This window comes from Anolis sagrei, chromosome 4 (assembly GCF_037176765.1).
Source record: "Anolis sagrei isolate rAnoSag1 chromosome 4, rAnoSag1.mat, whole genome shotgun sequence".
Classification (NCBI taxonomy): domain Eukaryota; kingdom Metazoa; phylum Chordata; class Lepidosauria; order Squamata; family Dactyloidae; genus Anolis; species Anolis sagrei.
Window position 1 is genome coordinate 149,699,997 of NC_090024.1, and position 15,061 is coordinate 149,715,057.

The window sequence follows — 15,061 nt, forward strand, 5'->3', positions numbered from 1 at the left end:
ATCCATAAGGAAGTTAAAAAAATATTAAAAAAGGAATTTCCCATGAAACCCGAACACTACTTGTTGGGTATCACTGCTTTTGATGTTGATAGCAATGATAGCAAGATTTTTTCCCACCTTTCAACAGCGGCCAGAATCCTCCTGGCCCGTGTCTGGAAATCTAGAGAGACACCTACAACAGAACAGTGGACACTAAAAACATATGATGTAATGAATATGGATCTTCTGACCCAGAGACTGTCGGATAACGGAAATGAAAGAAAACATACAGACTGGAGTAACTTCTTGGAATATCTTGAAAAAGAGTAACACGATTGACGAAATACCAGCGGGAACTTGACAATAGATAGGAAAGTTCTGATATGTATTATTAGTCAAGAAATGTAAAAGGAAAACTACTAAACTGTTTGTTCACCTGGAAGTATTTGTACTCGTTACCCAACCCTTCCCCCCTCCCTTGTATGTTTGTACGACCCCACCCCGAACCCTCCCTCCACACCTATTGTAAACATCCCTCCCCTGTTGGTATTTCCCCCTTTTTCCATTCTGTATCCCCCCCCCACACCCACCCCCCCCCCCCACAACCCTCCCCTCTTTCCCAATCACCCCCAAATGTTTTTATACGGATGCAAAATTTATAATAAAGTTTATTAAAAAAAAAAAGAAAAGTTGAATAAATTGGCAGCTGAGTCTTATTCAGCAGCTGCTAACAGAGCTGCAACCACTACATCTGAAGAAACAGGTTAGCCTAAAAAAAATATAGGAACTGTACAAAGTGCTGTACAGTTATCTGGCACTGTCACCCATCTATCAGCATCTCTATCACCTATTTATTTATTTATTTATTTATTTTTATTTACTGTATTTATATCCTACACTTCTTACCCTGAAGAGGACTCAAGAGTGGTTTACAGAATACACACATATGACAAACATTCAATGCCAATTATACAATTTATACAATTATATACTTAACAAGGGTAGACACAGTCAGAGGTAAAGGCAGTTGTTCCCAACTTATTTCTGGCATCTTGGAGGCTGTGTTCAACTCTGACCATGGGGGGGGGGGTGGAAGGGGGAGAATTGTTGCGCCATCTTCCATGCTGAGGAGCTTTCCTCCGATCGATAAATATCCTTAAGGGTGCCTTTATTACATCTTTATTACATCTATTCACATTTCTGCTTTCGACCTGCTAGGTGGGCAGGTGAGCTGGGGTTAAGGGTGGGTGCTCATCCCAACCCAGGATTGAACTGGGTCGACCCAGGATTGAACCTTTCCATTGGCAGGATTTCTCTGCAGCACAGCGGTTTAGCCTGCTGTACTAAGCCTACCTAAAGCATCTTACTTATTAGAACTAATAGAATAAAATGTCCCGTTCTAGTTTACTTTTGCAAACTTACCCCAATTATTGCGATATTTATACCCTCCATTTCCTGTCTTTCAATGTATAGCTTCCACTGATTCATATTTGTTACATTCCATGTTTCTATAATATGACATGCGCAACTTCAGGCTTTTCTTTCACTACTGAGCCCTTCAGCAGCTGAATATCTTTCGGATTGAGTTTAGTTGCATCAAGAGCCACTGTGCTAATGTAGATTCATACAGACTCATGCAGACTGATTTAATTAAGAGCTGTTTAACGGTGGAACTCACTGCCTCAGAGTGTAGTGGAGACTTGTTCTCTGGCTAGTTGTCAATCTGTAAGAGGTGCTTTGATTGTGCTTTTCCTGCATGGCAGGGGGTTGGACTGGAGGGCCCATGTGGTCTCTTCCAACTCTATGAATCAATGATTTCTGCTACGTGCTGCAGTTCACAGCTAACACTCCAGATTTCAGGATAAAAGTTATATAGGAAACATGAATTTCAGGATTTTCCCCAGATCTGTCTTCTCAAGTTCCTCTAGACATGGAACAGAAGTAGCAACTATTCCACAGTAAAAACAAAGACACCTGTTTTCACAATAAACACTTTTATGTTAATGTGTTTTGTTTTGTTTTGACAGTAAATTCCTTACTCACACGGCAGTCTATAGTTGTGGTTGGCTATTTTGGAGTAAGCAACATTTTCCTCAGTATGTAAGGGCCCTTCCACGGATACTTAAATTCCAGAATATCAAAGCACAAAATCCCACAATATCTTAGTGTGGACTCAGATAACCCAGTTCAATGCAGATATTGTGGGATTTTCTGCCTTGGTATTCTGGGATATAGGGCTGTGTGGAAGGGCCCTAAGTCTAGGAAGACAGGGAGTCCTCAATGGAGTACTTTTACAAGTACACAAAAGTAATCTTGTCTTTTCAAGATCTCACTGAGCTTTAAAGAAATGGCATATTCTGCTTGCTCTGTTTTCTGTCCCAAAATGAGTACATTAGCAGCAAGCTGCTTGCTCACTCACCTGGCCTTTTTCTTTGGGCATTAGTGGGTAATGCACTAAGAAGTGGGGGGGGGGGGACTAGGAACATGCAGGAGTATGAGGAGAGCTCACTCAAAATACGTTGCACAAGAGTTCAATCTACTGTATTGTTGTGTGTCTTCAGATTATTTCCAATTTATGACCACCCTAAAGCAAATGGATGCCCTCCCCCCCCCCCCCAACAAGGGTCTTCCTCCAGGGACAAATCAAGAATGGGCAACACGGAAGTCCCTGAACAGTCTCAGAAGTGGAACAGGCAGATCAAAAAACAACCTGGCAAAATGGCACTACCTAGAAGAATTCTCCACCTTGTGCAACTGTGGAGCAGAAAACAACAACTCTGCATCTGTTTGCTTGCCCAGAATGCCCTGTCTCATGCACAGAGGAAGAACTGTTTAAAGCTACAGACAATGTGGTTGCTGTTGCCTGTTTTTTGGTCTAAAATTATTTAGCCCCTTGTCGTCCCTCTATTTTATCAGTTTTATACCTATTTATGCAATGCTTTTGACACAAATGGGTTTTTATGGCTGGGTGGGGAAATCAAATCCTGGTCTCTAGAATCGTAGCCCAGTACTCAAAACCATTACACAACACTAATACATTAATTAACCTTAGACAAAGATTGGTAATCTTTACAAACTTTTCTATCCTGTGTGTGGAAGTGGAATGAGTTATATTATCGGCTATATAGTCTACAGCTTCATGACAAGGTTCCCTTGCAAGCTGTTACCATTATTTTATTTCCTGACTGAAAAGATTCAAAAGACATGCCAATTTGTTCACATTACACCAAAACGTGAAAATGGGTTGTCAAATGCCCAGATCTCACCAGCCAACATGGCTACTGGCCATGCCAGCTGGTCTTTTTAAAGCTCTGATTTACACACAGGGTATGAATGATCCCACAAAGTGCAACCACTTCTCTCCATCAATAACCCTGGATCCTGTTAATAAATGTGAAATATGTTGTAAAATACACCCAGGCTAGAATCTGTTATCCTGATCCTCAGAATACAATATGATCCCCATATCCATGGAGGATATGTTCCTGGACTTCGTGTGGCTACTCGAAACCACAGAAAATCGTGAACTCTATTGACATGAATGACGTTTGGTCCACAAATGCCATTAAGATGCTAGAGGACTAGAAAACGCATAGAAACAAATTTTGTCAGGGATGTATAAATGAAACCAGAGGCACCAGTCCCGTGGATACAAAAGTTGTATTTCAGTTAGTAATACTTGCACTAGCACAGTCTTGGAAAGAACTCTGAATATCTTTCTATAAAAAGTAAAGCTTGCTTTTTTCTGAAAATAATGCATGCTTTATATTTGATACTCCTGAAGACCCCCCCCCCCCCCCACACACACACACACCAAATGCTTGTTCTCTGCAGAACTGCATGTGAGAGTCCATAAGGAGAGAGAATTTGGTCCTCTTTCCAGTTCCACTAAAAGAAGCAATTCTGACTGCAAAAAATTGGATGTTTTCTCCAGTTCATTATTCTGATTTTTTTCATTTCACAATATGATACATCACCACAACAACTGTAATTTGAGAAGGGGGTTTATTTATTTATTTATTTACTTACTTACTTACTTGCAATCGCAGCCACTCAAAATAGACTGACCTTTGACTACTCAAGGACTAACCTTTTCTGTAGAGCATAGTTAAAAATACCCCATGGGTGAGATACTTGCAGGCAATTGATCTCTGTGTGTTAAAATTGGCTGCAGTCCTGTGGTGTCTAATCATTTGGGGGTGCAAAGCTTGGAGAGAAGAAGCAATATTCAACTAGTCACCTTAGCCATAAAAAAGTATGTAATTCACAGCAAGGACATGACATGTATTACACAAAATATCTTGTGCAAGCAATGCAAACTCTTAGACATTACACATTCATTGAAAAAATGCTTTAGGATGAATTGTCCTAGGTAGAGTTAGATGCCAAATTTCAGAGAGCCAATGCACTATTTAATGATGTAAACTTATTGACTGTTTAGAATGGAAATATCCTTTTTTTTCTATCATCCACTAGTTAGGATCCAGGGTTTGGATACATTGCCATGTGGAATGTACCAATTCAGTGTTCTCTCTTCATTCCCATATAATTTCACATATACACATCCCAAATCAGCCTCCAATGGCCAGTGTCTATTTTCCATCCTTATTAGACTATTTTGAGCCTTTATATGTGTGTGGCAAGCTATTTAACCTCAGCAGACTGAAAGCCAAAACCAAGATTACAACATCTGTTATAGAACTCCAATATGCTGATGACAATGTCATCTGTGCACATTTAGAAGGCAACCTACAAGCCACTCAATACACCTTCACAGAAGCATATGAGAAGCTCAGCCTGTCATTGAACATTGAGAAAACCATAGTGTTTTTCCACCAGTCACCAACCAACTCATCTGCAACGCCAAAAATATATAACATTAGAAAATGTTGACCATTTCCGCTATCTTGGCAGCCACCTTTCCACAAAAGTCAACATTGACACTGAAATATAACACCGCCTGAGCTCTGCAAGTGCAGCATTTTTCTGAATGAAGCACAAAGTGTTTGAGGACCGGGACATCGGTAGGGAGACCAAGCTTGTTTATAAAGCTGTTGTCCTCCCAACCCTGTTATATGTTTGCAAATTGTGGACTATCTACAGATGTCACGTGCAACTCCTGGAACGATTCCATCAGTGTTGCCTCCAAAAAATCCTGCAAATCTCTTGGGAAGACAGGCAGACAAATGCCAGCATGCTGGAAGAACACCAACATTGAAGCGATGGCCCTCCACTATCAACTCCGCTGGACCGGACCGGCCACATTGTCCAAATGCTTGATCACCATCTCCCAAAGAAGTTGCTCTGCTCTGAAAAGAGATTTAAAGATGGGCTCAAAACCAACCTTAAAAACTGTGGCATAGACACTGAGAATTTGGAAGCCCTGGCCCTTGAGCGCTCTAGGTGGAGGTCAGCTGTGATCAGCAGTGCTGTAGAATTTGAAGAGGCACGAATTGAGGGCGAAAGAGAGAAACATGCCAAGAGGAAGGCATGTCAAGCCAACCCTGACCAGGACTGCCTCCCACCTGGAAACTAATGCCCTCACTGCAGGATAACATGCAGGTCAAAAATCAGACTCCACAGTCACCTATGTACCCACCGCCAGGACACCGAACTTGGAGGACAATCTTACTCGGACAACGAGGGATCGCCTAAGTAAGTAAGTAAAAGTAAGTGTGTGTGTACATACACACATATTGAAGTTTCTCCGAGACTCCTCTGACCACAATTTCGACACAGACAGCTATTTTGGCCTACATAAGCACCAGCAGTTCACTCTTGAAGACTGAGAAATAAGTAGATATTTTGTTATTTAACATTTCTGTGAACTTCTATAAACATTACTGTGCACTGGTGGGATATGAAATGACTACTCAGCAGGTTGTGTATGAGGAACACTATTACGGATATTCAAATAAATAGAAAGAATTAACGACAGCTCTATAGCCTGAAGCAACCTGGTGTGCAAACTGTAGTTCTATAGAAATTTGAAGTAGGGGTAACAAATCTGCTGTTTTACGGAAGAGTCTGCTTGAAAATGCTTCTGCTCTGTTTAAGTGCTCAGTATATTCTCATCCAAAGTGGATAAACTTGGAGTGGTAACATTATCTCAGGAGTTACTCACTAGCTGGGCAAGAGTTAGCCCATCATAATACAGTCAGACCCAGGCTGAGAGTCTGTAAATTATTACAATGTTGTTAGTGGTACAATCATGTCTCCTACTTATGTGAATACAAGCAGTGTGATTCCCAGTGATTCCCAATATGAGGCGGGGATAATATTCTGTACATTCATGAACAAATTCACAGTAGCCACATAGGGATAAGAGGCAGGTGTTGTTATATGCCTTCACTTAATCCTGAGCCATCACTATCGTATGGTTTTCTTAGCAAGATTCAGAGAAGGTTGCCTTTTTCTAGGGCTGGGAGAGTGCGTATCTTGCCCAAGCTTCCCCACTGAGTGTGGATATGAGACATAGTTTCCAGAATCCTAGTCCAATACCCAAACTACCACCCCATGGCCTAGATAGAATATATACATATACACAATACACATATACACAATATATACAGCTATGTGCACTCTCATCCATTCTGTGGGTGGAGTGCATATTGAAAGCAGCTATATTCTACTGTGGTATACCTCTACAGGTTATATTGCTACCAGCAGGTTGCATTTGGCATGACTTCTCTCCACCTGTGCTTGTCACTAGCAAGACTTCCCCAGGACTCTTGGAAACCAGCTTGAAAACCATATACATTTGGTGAAATCTTATTTATAAGGACATGCTTTATGAGGCTATTGTAAAGATTACTGAGATACATGCATGAAATTCCTGAAAAAGATTACACACTATTGTGTAATCTTCCACATATTGTTTAACTGCAACTCCCAGCCAGCACCAAAAATGATGAGGAAATCTAAGAGGTGCCAACTATTTCTACCCATGCACTACTTAGAAAATAACTATTAATTTATTATTACCCTGAGTGATGGAGTAATGGAGCCCCCAGTGGCGCAGTGGGTTAAACCGTTGAACTGCTGATCTTGTTGACCGAAAGGTCGCAGGGTCAAATCCGGGGAGCAGCGTGAGCTTCCGCTGTCCCAGCTTCTGCCAACCTAGCAGTTTGAAAACATGCAAATGTGAGTAGATCAATAGGTACTGCTCCGGTGGGAAGGTAACGGCGCTCCATACAGTCATGCCGGCCCATGACCTTGGAGGTGTCTATGGACAATGCTGCCTCTTCGGCTTAGAAATAGAGATGAGCACCACACCCCAGAGTTGGACACAACTAGACTTAATGTCAGGGGGGAACCTTTACCTTTACCCCGAGTACTAAAATATTATTAGAAGAGTTTGATGCTATGTGCCTTCAAGTAACTTCCAACCTATGGCAACTCTAAGATTAACCTATTGTGGTGTTTTTATTTTCAGGGAGGTTTGTCTTCCTCTGAGTGTGACTTGCTCAAGGTTACCCAGTAGATTTCCATGGCTGAACAGTGATTCAAACCCTGCTCTCCAGAGTTACAGTACAACACACATACCAAATGCTGGCTATTACTAGGATGGTTGCCTATTTTGGTTTTAAACAACAAAGCTTCATGACTGGGCAAGATTTAACCTTCTTTTTTGTTTGTTTGAAGTCAAAATAAATAACCCTGCAAATTAACCATTAAAAGATTGCAAATAGTGTGCCGTGAGTTTAATTCAGTCCTCTGATCTGGGTATGCATTGTGAATTGAAACATAGGAAAGGGATGGAGATCGTTCTGAAGGCAACAAGACACATCATATCTTTTACAGTTTTCAGAGCAAAGATTAAATTGTCAAGTTACCAAAATTTAATCCAGAAACAATGACTCTTTGGCATGTTACTCTTATATACTGAGGCCAAACTTTTCATATGCTCATGTGAAGGTGTTCTGGGTTCCTGTATTACCTGATTCAATGAATTTTATCCATGTCCATTTACACAGTTGGCCCAGAAAGAATTCTGATAAGCCTCTTATCTATCTTATCCCTGTGTTATCACAAGACCCACCTCCTGGCCTCAAGTTTACCCTCTGAAATCTCTGCCACCAAGGGATTGCAAATACAAATTCTAGGTGTGAACTACAGGCTGTCCTCAAGATACAAACAAGATAGGTTCTGTAGGTTTGTTCTTAAATTGAATTTGTTTGTAAGTTGGAAAGGGGACATTTTTAAGTGTAGCTCTACATATATGTTTTAGCTTTGGATAGCATAGTGAAGGGTCAACACCCGTGTGGTGTTTGTTTTGCTACCTTTGCCCTGTTCAGAAGATTTCACCTCACTTTCTGTCCCTGTGATGATTGGACTTTGAAAAAGATGATTTCTCGTGGAAAGAAGGATTGGTGCTAAAGCTTCAGTGAAGACACCTTTTTCACATAACTTTTCCAGGAGTGAATTTCCCATCCTATAGGTACATTTCTCTCACTTCCTGTTGTCTCACTACTGTTATTAACTGTGAACCATGTGTAAGTTTGATGTTTGTAACTCAGCGACTGCCTATACTTCCAATATCCCTGCAATGCTAGAAATGTGGAAATTGAAGAAAACTTGCACTTGGGAGGGTAGAGTTCCCCTTTTGCCCCCCCCCCCCAAATTGTGCATAGCTAGACTTTCCATTTTGGCTTCCCACTTCTTCATGATGCCCTCCACAGGCGCCATCTGCACCAGGGGTCCTCAAACTAAGACTCACAGGCCAGATTCAGCCCTCCAAGGTCATTTACCCAACCTATGCCTTAAATGTTAGACTGAGGGTCGCCCTCAATCTGACATGACTTGAAGGCACACAGCAACAGCAATCCTAAAGAACTTGACCATCTAATCAGCCAAAAGTAGGCTGTAAGTTAGATGTTTGTAACTCGGGGACAGCCTGTAGTGTCAAACCATGTTCCTCCTACACCCAAATATATTTCTCCATGCCTTCAAAAACAGCCTCAGCTAAGGATAACGTGTCTCCTTTGAAGGAATTCCTGGATGAGGTAATGGGCTGGATGAAGAAAAACAAATTCTGAATCCAGACAAAACAGAGGTGTTTGCCATCAAGGGTCATCCTCTGGGGGTGGAGATGTGTCAACTAGTTCTGGATGGGGTTACACTCCCCCTGAAAGACTGTGTTCGATTGCTTGCCTGCCTACCCGCCGCCCTTCCCTGCCCAGCCCTGCCTGCCTTGACTGACTACACTGACTAAATGCCTGAACTGACTGACTGCCTGCACTGCTTGCCTGCACTGACTGACTACCTACCCTGCCTGCCTACACTGTCTGCATGAACTGCTTGCTTCCACTGCCTTCCTGCACTGCCTGCCTGCCAGCACTGCCTGCATGCACTGTCTTCACTGCCTTTACTGCCTGACTACACTGCCTGCTTACACTGCCTGCCTTCACTACCTGCTTCCACTGCCTGGTTACACTGCCTGGTTGCACTGCCTGCCTGCACTGACTCCGTTTGCACTGCCTGCTTCCACTGCCTGCCTGATGCACTGCCTTCACTGCACTGCCTGTCTTCACTATTTGCTTACACTGCCTGCTTGCACTGCCTTCACTGCCTGCCTGTACTGCCTGCCTTCACTGATTGCACTGCATGTCTATATTGCCTGCTTCCACTGATTCCCTGCCTGCACTGCCTGCTTCCAGTGTCTGCTTTATGCACTGCTACCACTGCCTACCTGAAAACACTGCCTGCACTGCTTGACTGCACTGCTTGCCTTCACCACCTGCTCCCACTGCCTGCCTTCACTGACTACTTGCTTGCACTGCCTTCACTGCACTGCTTACCTGCATTGCCTGCCTCCACGGACTCCCTGCCTGCACTGCCTGCTTTCACTGCCTGCCTAATGCACTACCTTCAATGCTTGTCTGCACTGCCTGCCTGCACTGACTACTTGCTTTCTTGCACTGCCCGCCTGCACTGCCTGCTTCCACTGTCTTCTCTGCACTGATTACACTGCATGTCTGCATTGCCTGCCTCCACGGACTTCCTGCCTGCACTGCCTGCTTCCACTGCCTGCCTGATGTTCTGCCTACACTGCCTGCCTGAGAACACTGCCTTCACTGCTTGACTGCACTGCCTACATTCTCTACCTGCTAACACTACATGCCTACCCTGCTTGTCTACATTGACTGCACTAACTCCCTGCCTGCCTTCTTTCAGTCACAGCGCCGTCCTTCCTCCCTCCTTCCCTCTCCTTTCTCAGGCCTTCTCCCTCCCTTGGGCGAACGAGGCGGGGTCGAGGCCTGCGTCTCCTCGGCCAGTTTCGCCCTTCTCGGCGGGTGCCTTCCTTTCGGAGCGGCAGGCGGGGCCTGGCCTCCCCGGCTCCTCCCCTGACGCTCTTCCTCCCTCCAGCGGGGAGCTCTTCTGCCTCCTCCTCCTCCTCCTCTTCGGCCTGCCTGCCTGCCCGTGCCTGCTTCTCCTCCTTCTCTGAGCAGAGCCGCCTTGGCTGGCGGGGTGAGTGAAGGGCGGCCTGGGCGCCACTGGTATTTATAGAGCACAACAGCCGAGCCGGGGGGGGGGGCACCATGGGGGCGAGCCGTGGTGTATATGTGTGTGTGTGTAGACAGGTCGCTTTGTCCCGGAAGAGAGAGTGACAGGTGCCAGCCGCCCTTGGGCCAAGAGCCCGTCCCCTTCCCTCCTTGCAAAGGTCTCTCTGGGGCTTTGCAGCCTCCCCCTTGAATCCCTTCCTGGCTGCAGTGGGGCCACATTCCTTGTCCCAATATCCCTGCCTCCCTTCCCAAGTTGTTTTCTGCAGGAGAGGGACAGCAAAATGTGAGTTTCTCTGCCAGGGGCCCTTCTCGGAAGGACTTCCAAGGTGACCCTTAAAGGCAAAAGCCCACCCCGCTGGCCTCTTTGCTTGAAGAAAACTTCTCTTTTAGTGTGTGTGCTTTCTTCTGCCTTTTTTAGGAGCCGCTCCTGCTGTGTTTTGGAAGTTCCTCTCCAGCAGATCATTCCCGGCAGCCAAGATGCCTCTGGGTAAGCAAACCCGAGTCCTGCTCCTCAACGACATGGAAAAGCTGGACAAGACCCTCTTCCGCCTGGAGCAAGGTCAGTACAAACAGGGATCATTGTCTCTTCGGTGTTATTACTTGATCTTCTCCTTTTGACCAAGGCAAGGAGCGACTGTCCTTATGCAAGAGGAAAGGCATTGGTTTCCAAACTCTTCTGTGCCAAGATCAGCAGGAGCTTGTGACCTACATTTTGGGAAAGGGACAAACACTGACCTCTGAGGCCCCTTTTACACTAACATATACAAATCCAGATTATCCACCTTGAACTGGATTATGTGCAGTGTAGACTCATATAATCCAGTTCAAAGCAGATCATCTGCTTTTATAATATGAATTATATGGCTGTGTAAAAGGCCCCTTGCACACAGCTGAGTAAAATCCCAACTTTTATGCTTTGAACTGGAATATATGTCTGTGTAGACTCAGATAACCCAGTTCAAAGCAGATATTATGGGATTTTCTGCCTTGATATTCTGAGTTATATGGCTGTGTGGCACTCCATGCAGTCATGCCAGCCACATGACCTTGGAGGTGTCTACAGACAACGCCAGCTCTTCAGCTTAGAAATGGAGATGAGCACCACACCCCAGACACAACTAGACTTAATGTCAGGGGAAAACCTTTACCTTTACTCAAATATTAGTACTCAAATATTATTAGAAGATGCGCATCAACCCCCAGAGTCGGGCATAACTGTACTTAATGTCAGGGGAAAACCTTTGCCTTTACATATGGCTGTGTGAAAGGGTCCAAAGAGTCCTGAACAGATGGATGTAAGAAGTTTTAAGTCTGAAAAGGTTTTGGGGGATATAAACAAAAGCAGAGAATGTGGTGCGCCATTTACTTTTTCAGTCACAAGGAAGAATAAGCGGAGTTGTCAGGTGGCACATAAAAAAGCAACTAGCACAAAAAGTAGCATTTCAGAGTGGTGTGCATGTACACACACAAAAACAGTTACAAAAATATGACTTACAAATGACTCACAGTTAAGAACAGGGGTAAGACAACAGGATGTGAGAGAAATCTACCCCTTGGAAGGGAAATTCACTCCTGATAGAGTTATCATGGGTAAAAGGGGTCTCCACTGAAGCTTTATTGCCAATCCTTGTTCCCACAACAAGCCAAAGTTTTCAAAATCCAGTTATCACAGGTTTTGTGTGTGTCAGGAGCGATTTGAGAAACTGCAAGTTGCTTCTGGTGTGAGAGAATTGGCCATCTTGGACGTTTTGATGTTTTACCATTCTTGTGGGAGGCTTCTCTCGTGTCCCTGCACAGGGAGCTGGAACTGACAGAGGGAACTCAACCTGTTCTCCCCATATTTGAACTGCTGCAAGTTGGTCAGCAGTCTTGCCAGCACAAGGGTTTAACCCAGGAGTCCTCAAACTTTTTGAGCAGGGGGCCAGTTCACTGTCCCTCAGACCATTGGAGGGCCGAACTATAGTTTACACGGGAACAAACACAATATTTAAAATGAAGAACAAGTAATGTTAAAATTATTTATTTATTTGCCATACTTGTACCCTGCCCTTCTCTACTCCGACAGGAGAACTCAAGGCAGCTTTACAATGACACAATGTTATGCCTCAAAACAATCAAAACTGGAGGAGAACAACTAATTTCAAAGTAAGGGCCGCACAATTAAACAGGAAATAACACTTTCAAACCAGGAACAGATTTTTGTTTTATAAATGTATTATTATGTTTTTTTATACACCACTTTTTGTCTCCACGAAGAGACTGTGGGCCCTTCCAGATACGCCCTATATCCCAGGATCTGACCCAGGTTTTCTGCTTTAAACTGGATTATATGTGTCTGCACTGGCAGGTAATCTGGGATAAACAGAAATGCAAGCTGCTTTGGCCCCTTCCACACAGCTGTATAAAATCCACACTTAACTGGCTTATATGACAGTGTGGACTCTGATAATGCAGTTCAAAGCAGATATTGTGAACTCAATCAATGACAGATCGGGACCAAACTTGGCACTGATACTCAATATGTCCAAATGTGAACACTGGTGGCATTTGGGGGTTGTATTTGCTGGGATTTATAGTTCACCTGCAATCAAAGAGCATTCTGAACTCCACCAATGATGGACTTGAACCAGTCTTGGTACACAGAACTCCCATGAACAACAGAAAACACTGGGTTTGGTGAGCATTGACCTTGAGTTTTGGAGTTGTAGTTCACCTGCCTCCATAAATCACTGTGGACTCAATGATAGATCTGGACCAAACTTGGCACTGATATTCCATATGCCCAAATGTGAACACTGGTGGAGTATGGGGGAAATAGAATCTTGACATTTGGGAGTTTTAGTTGCTGGGATTTATAGTTCACCTACAATCAAAGAGCATTCTGAACCCCATCAACAATGGAATTGAACCAAACTTGGCACACAGTTCTCCCATGACCAACAGAAAATATTGGAAGGGTTTGCTGGGCAGTGCCCTTTGGTTTTGGAGTTGTAGTTCACCTGCCTCCATAAATCACTGTGGACTCAATGATAGATCTGGACCAAACTTGGCACTATCTCTTATTTTAGGTTGTCTCATCATAGGTTTTCATGGTAAAGCATCTTTAAAAGGAGGTTTTCCATGCCTTCTTCTATGCAGTACTAACAAGTGTTAGCTGTGGGGCTCCTGCCATTAACTGAGGGCCCTTCCACACAGCCATATAACCCAGAATATCAAGGCAGAAAATTCCATAATATTTGCTTTGGACTGGGTTATCTGAGTCCACACTGCCATATATTCTAGTTCAAAGCAGATACTGTGGGATTTTATTCAGCTGTGTGGAAGGGCCCTGAGAGATCCTGAGACTTCAAGGGCCCTTCCAGACAGGCCCTATATCCTAGGATCTGATCCCGGATTTTCTGTTTTAAATTGGATTATATGAGTCTGCACTGGCAGATAATCTGGAATAAACAAAAAACCTGGGATCAGATCCTGGGATATAGGACCCCTCTGGAAAGGCCCTGAAAGACCACAGGGGGAAACCATTATAGTAATGGACAACACAAATTGTGCTTACCCCCACCTTCACTTTTCTTCTATACAATAAGTACTTAGTTAAGTCAAGCATAAGTGGGTTGACTAGGAAATACATCTTGATGAATTGAACAAGAACTTTCTTTGAGGCTGGAGTGGTTATCCAAATACAGCTCCCATCCTCCACAATTCACAGTTCTGGCTAAATTGATAAGTTTTTCAGACTAGCAACATCTGGAAAGTTAGGCCACATGTTCTCCATCCTGGTTATAAAGGATGTGGTTTTAATAGATTGGAGATGCTTTTTGTCACTGAAACCAATGAGTGCAGGGATTGCTATTTTTCATTTACTAGTACAGACTCTGTTCTTTAAAGTTTGTTATTAATGTGCTTTTTTCCCTTTGGTCTTTTCCCCGAGTACTTAAGCTTCATTAATAAATCTATTCTTGCCATCATAAAGCAACCACTACAGATGCTTCAGCTATAATCCTAAGAAGCTAATGGGACATGCTTCTAAGTAACTGTCAATCTTTTACAGTGGGAAGAACATTCTGACACTAAACATAGCATGTTGAAAGGGAGCAATCTTAAAAACAGGATTGTTTGGTTGCATCTTCCAAGCAATAGTTGTGAGTTGATTTCACTGAGTCCCATTGGCAATAAAAGAAAAAACTTTTTCTGATTTAGGCTGCTAGCCTCTCTGTTGGGGAATGTCAGTTGGGGTGATTCCACCATAAAATATAGAGTACCAGAAGTAAACTTCTAGGATAGCCTTCTATTTCTTAGGATAGCTCGGGATTGCAGAGTCAGAACTTTAGGTTCAAAAGTATTTATTGAAGTAAAAGAAATCCATTCTTGATAGAAAAGGTCTTAGAGCCAATAAGCTTCTTAAATCTCATCTTCTAAAGGAGGTAAAAGGTTTTAAAAATCCACGCAGCTACATTTTGCCTAAAGATAGGCAAAATGCATCCTTATTGAAAGGAAGAAAAGGCAGAAGAGACTGGAAAATGGTGGAGAGACTGCATGGTCAACCCAGGGCAATAGATCTTTAAAAAGAAGTTCCC

The 15,061-nt window shown here is 43.5% G+C and overlaps 1 protein-coding gene across 3 annotated transcripts in view; it reads left to right on the forward strand.

Annotated features, from left to right (window-relative positions):
* Positions 1 to 10,254: 10,254 nt before the first annotated feature.
* Positions 10,255 to 15,061, forward strand: part of AGL (amylo-alpha-1, 6-glucosidase, 4-alpha-glucanotransferase) — a 56,581-nt gene continuing 51,774 nt past the window's right edge. Inside the window, exons 1-2 of one of the 3 annotated variants that reach the window (XM_060773930.2) lie at positions 10,255 to 10,449; positions 10,903 to 11,043. In XM_060773930.2, the coding sequence (XP_060629913.2) occupies positions 10,962 to 11,043 (82 nt within the window). In that variant the 5' untranslated portion in view covers positions 10,255 to 10,449; positions 10,903 to 10,961. Of the gene's footprint in view, positions 10,450 to 10,609; positions 10,768 to 10,902; positions 11,044 to 15,061 lie in introns of those variants that run through there. The other 2 variants (XM_060773929.2, XM_060773931.2) reach the window with 2 other exon arrangements.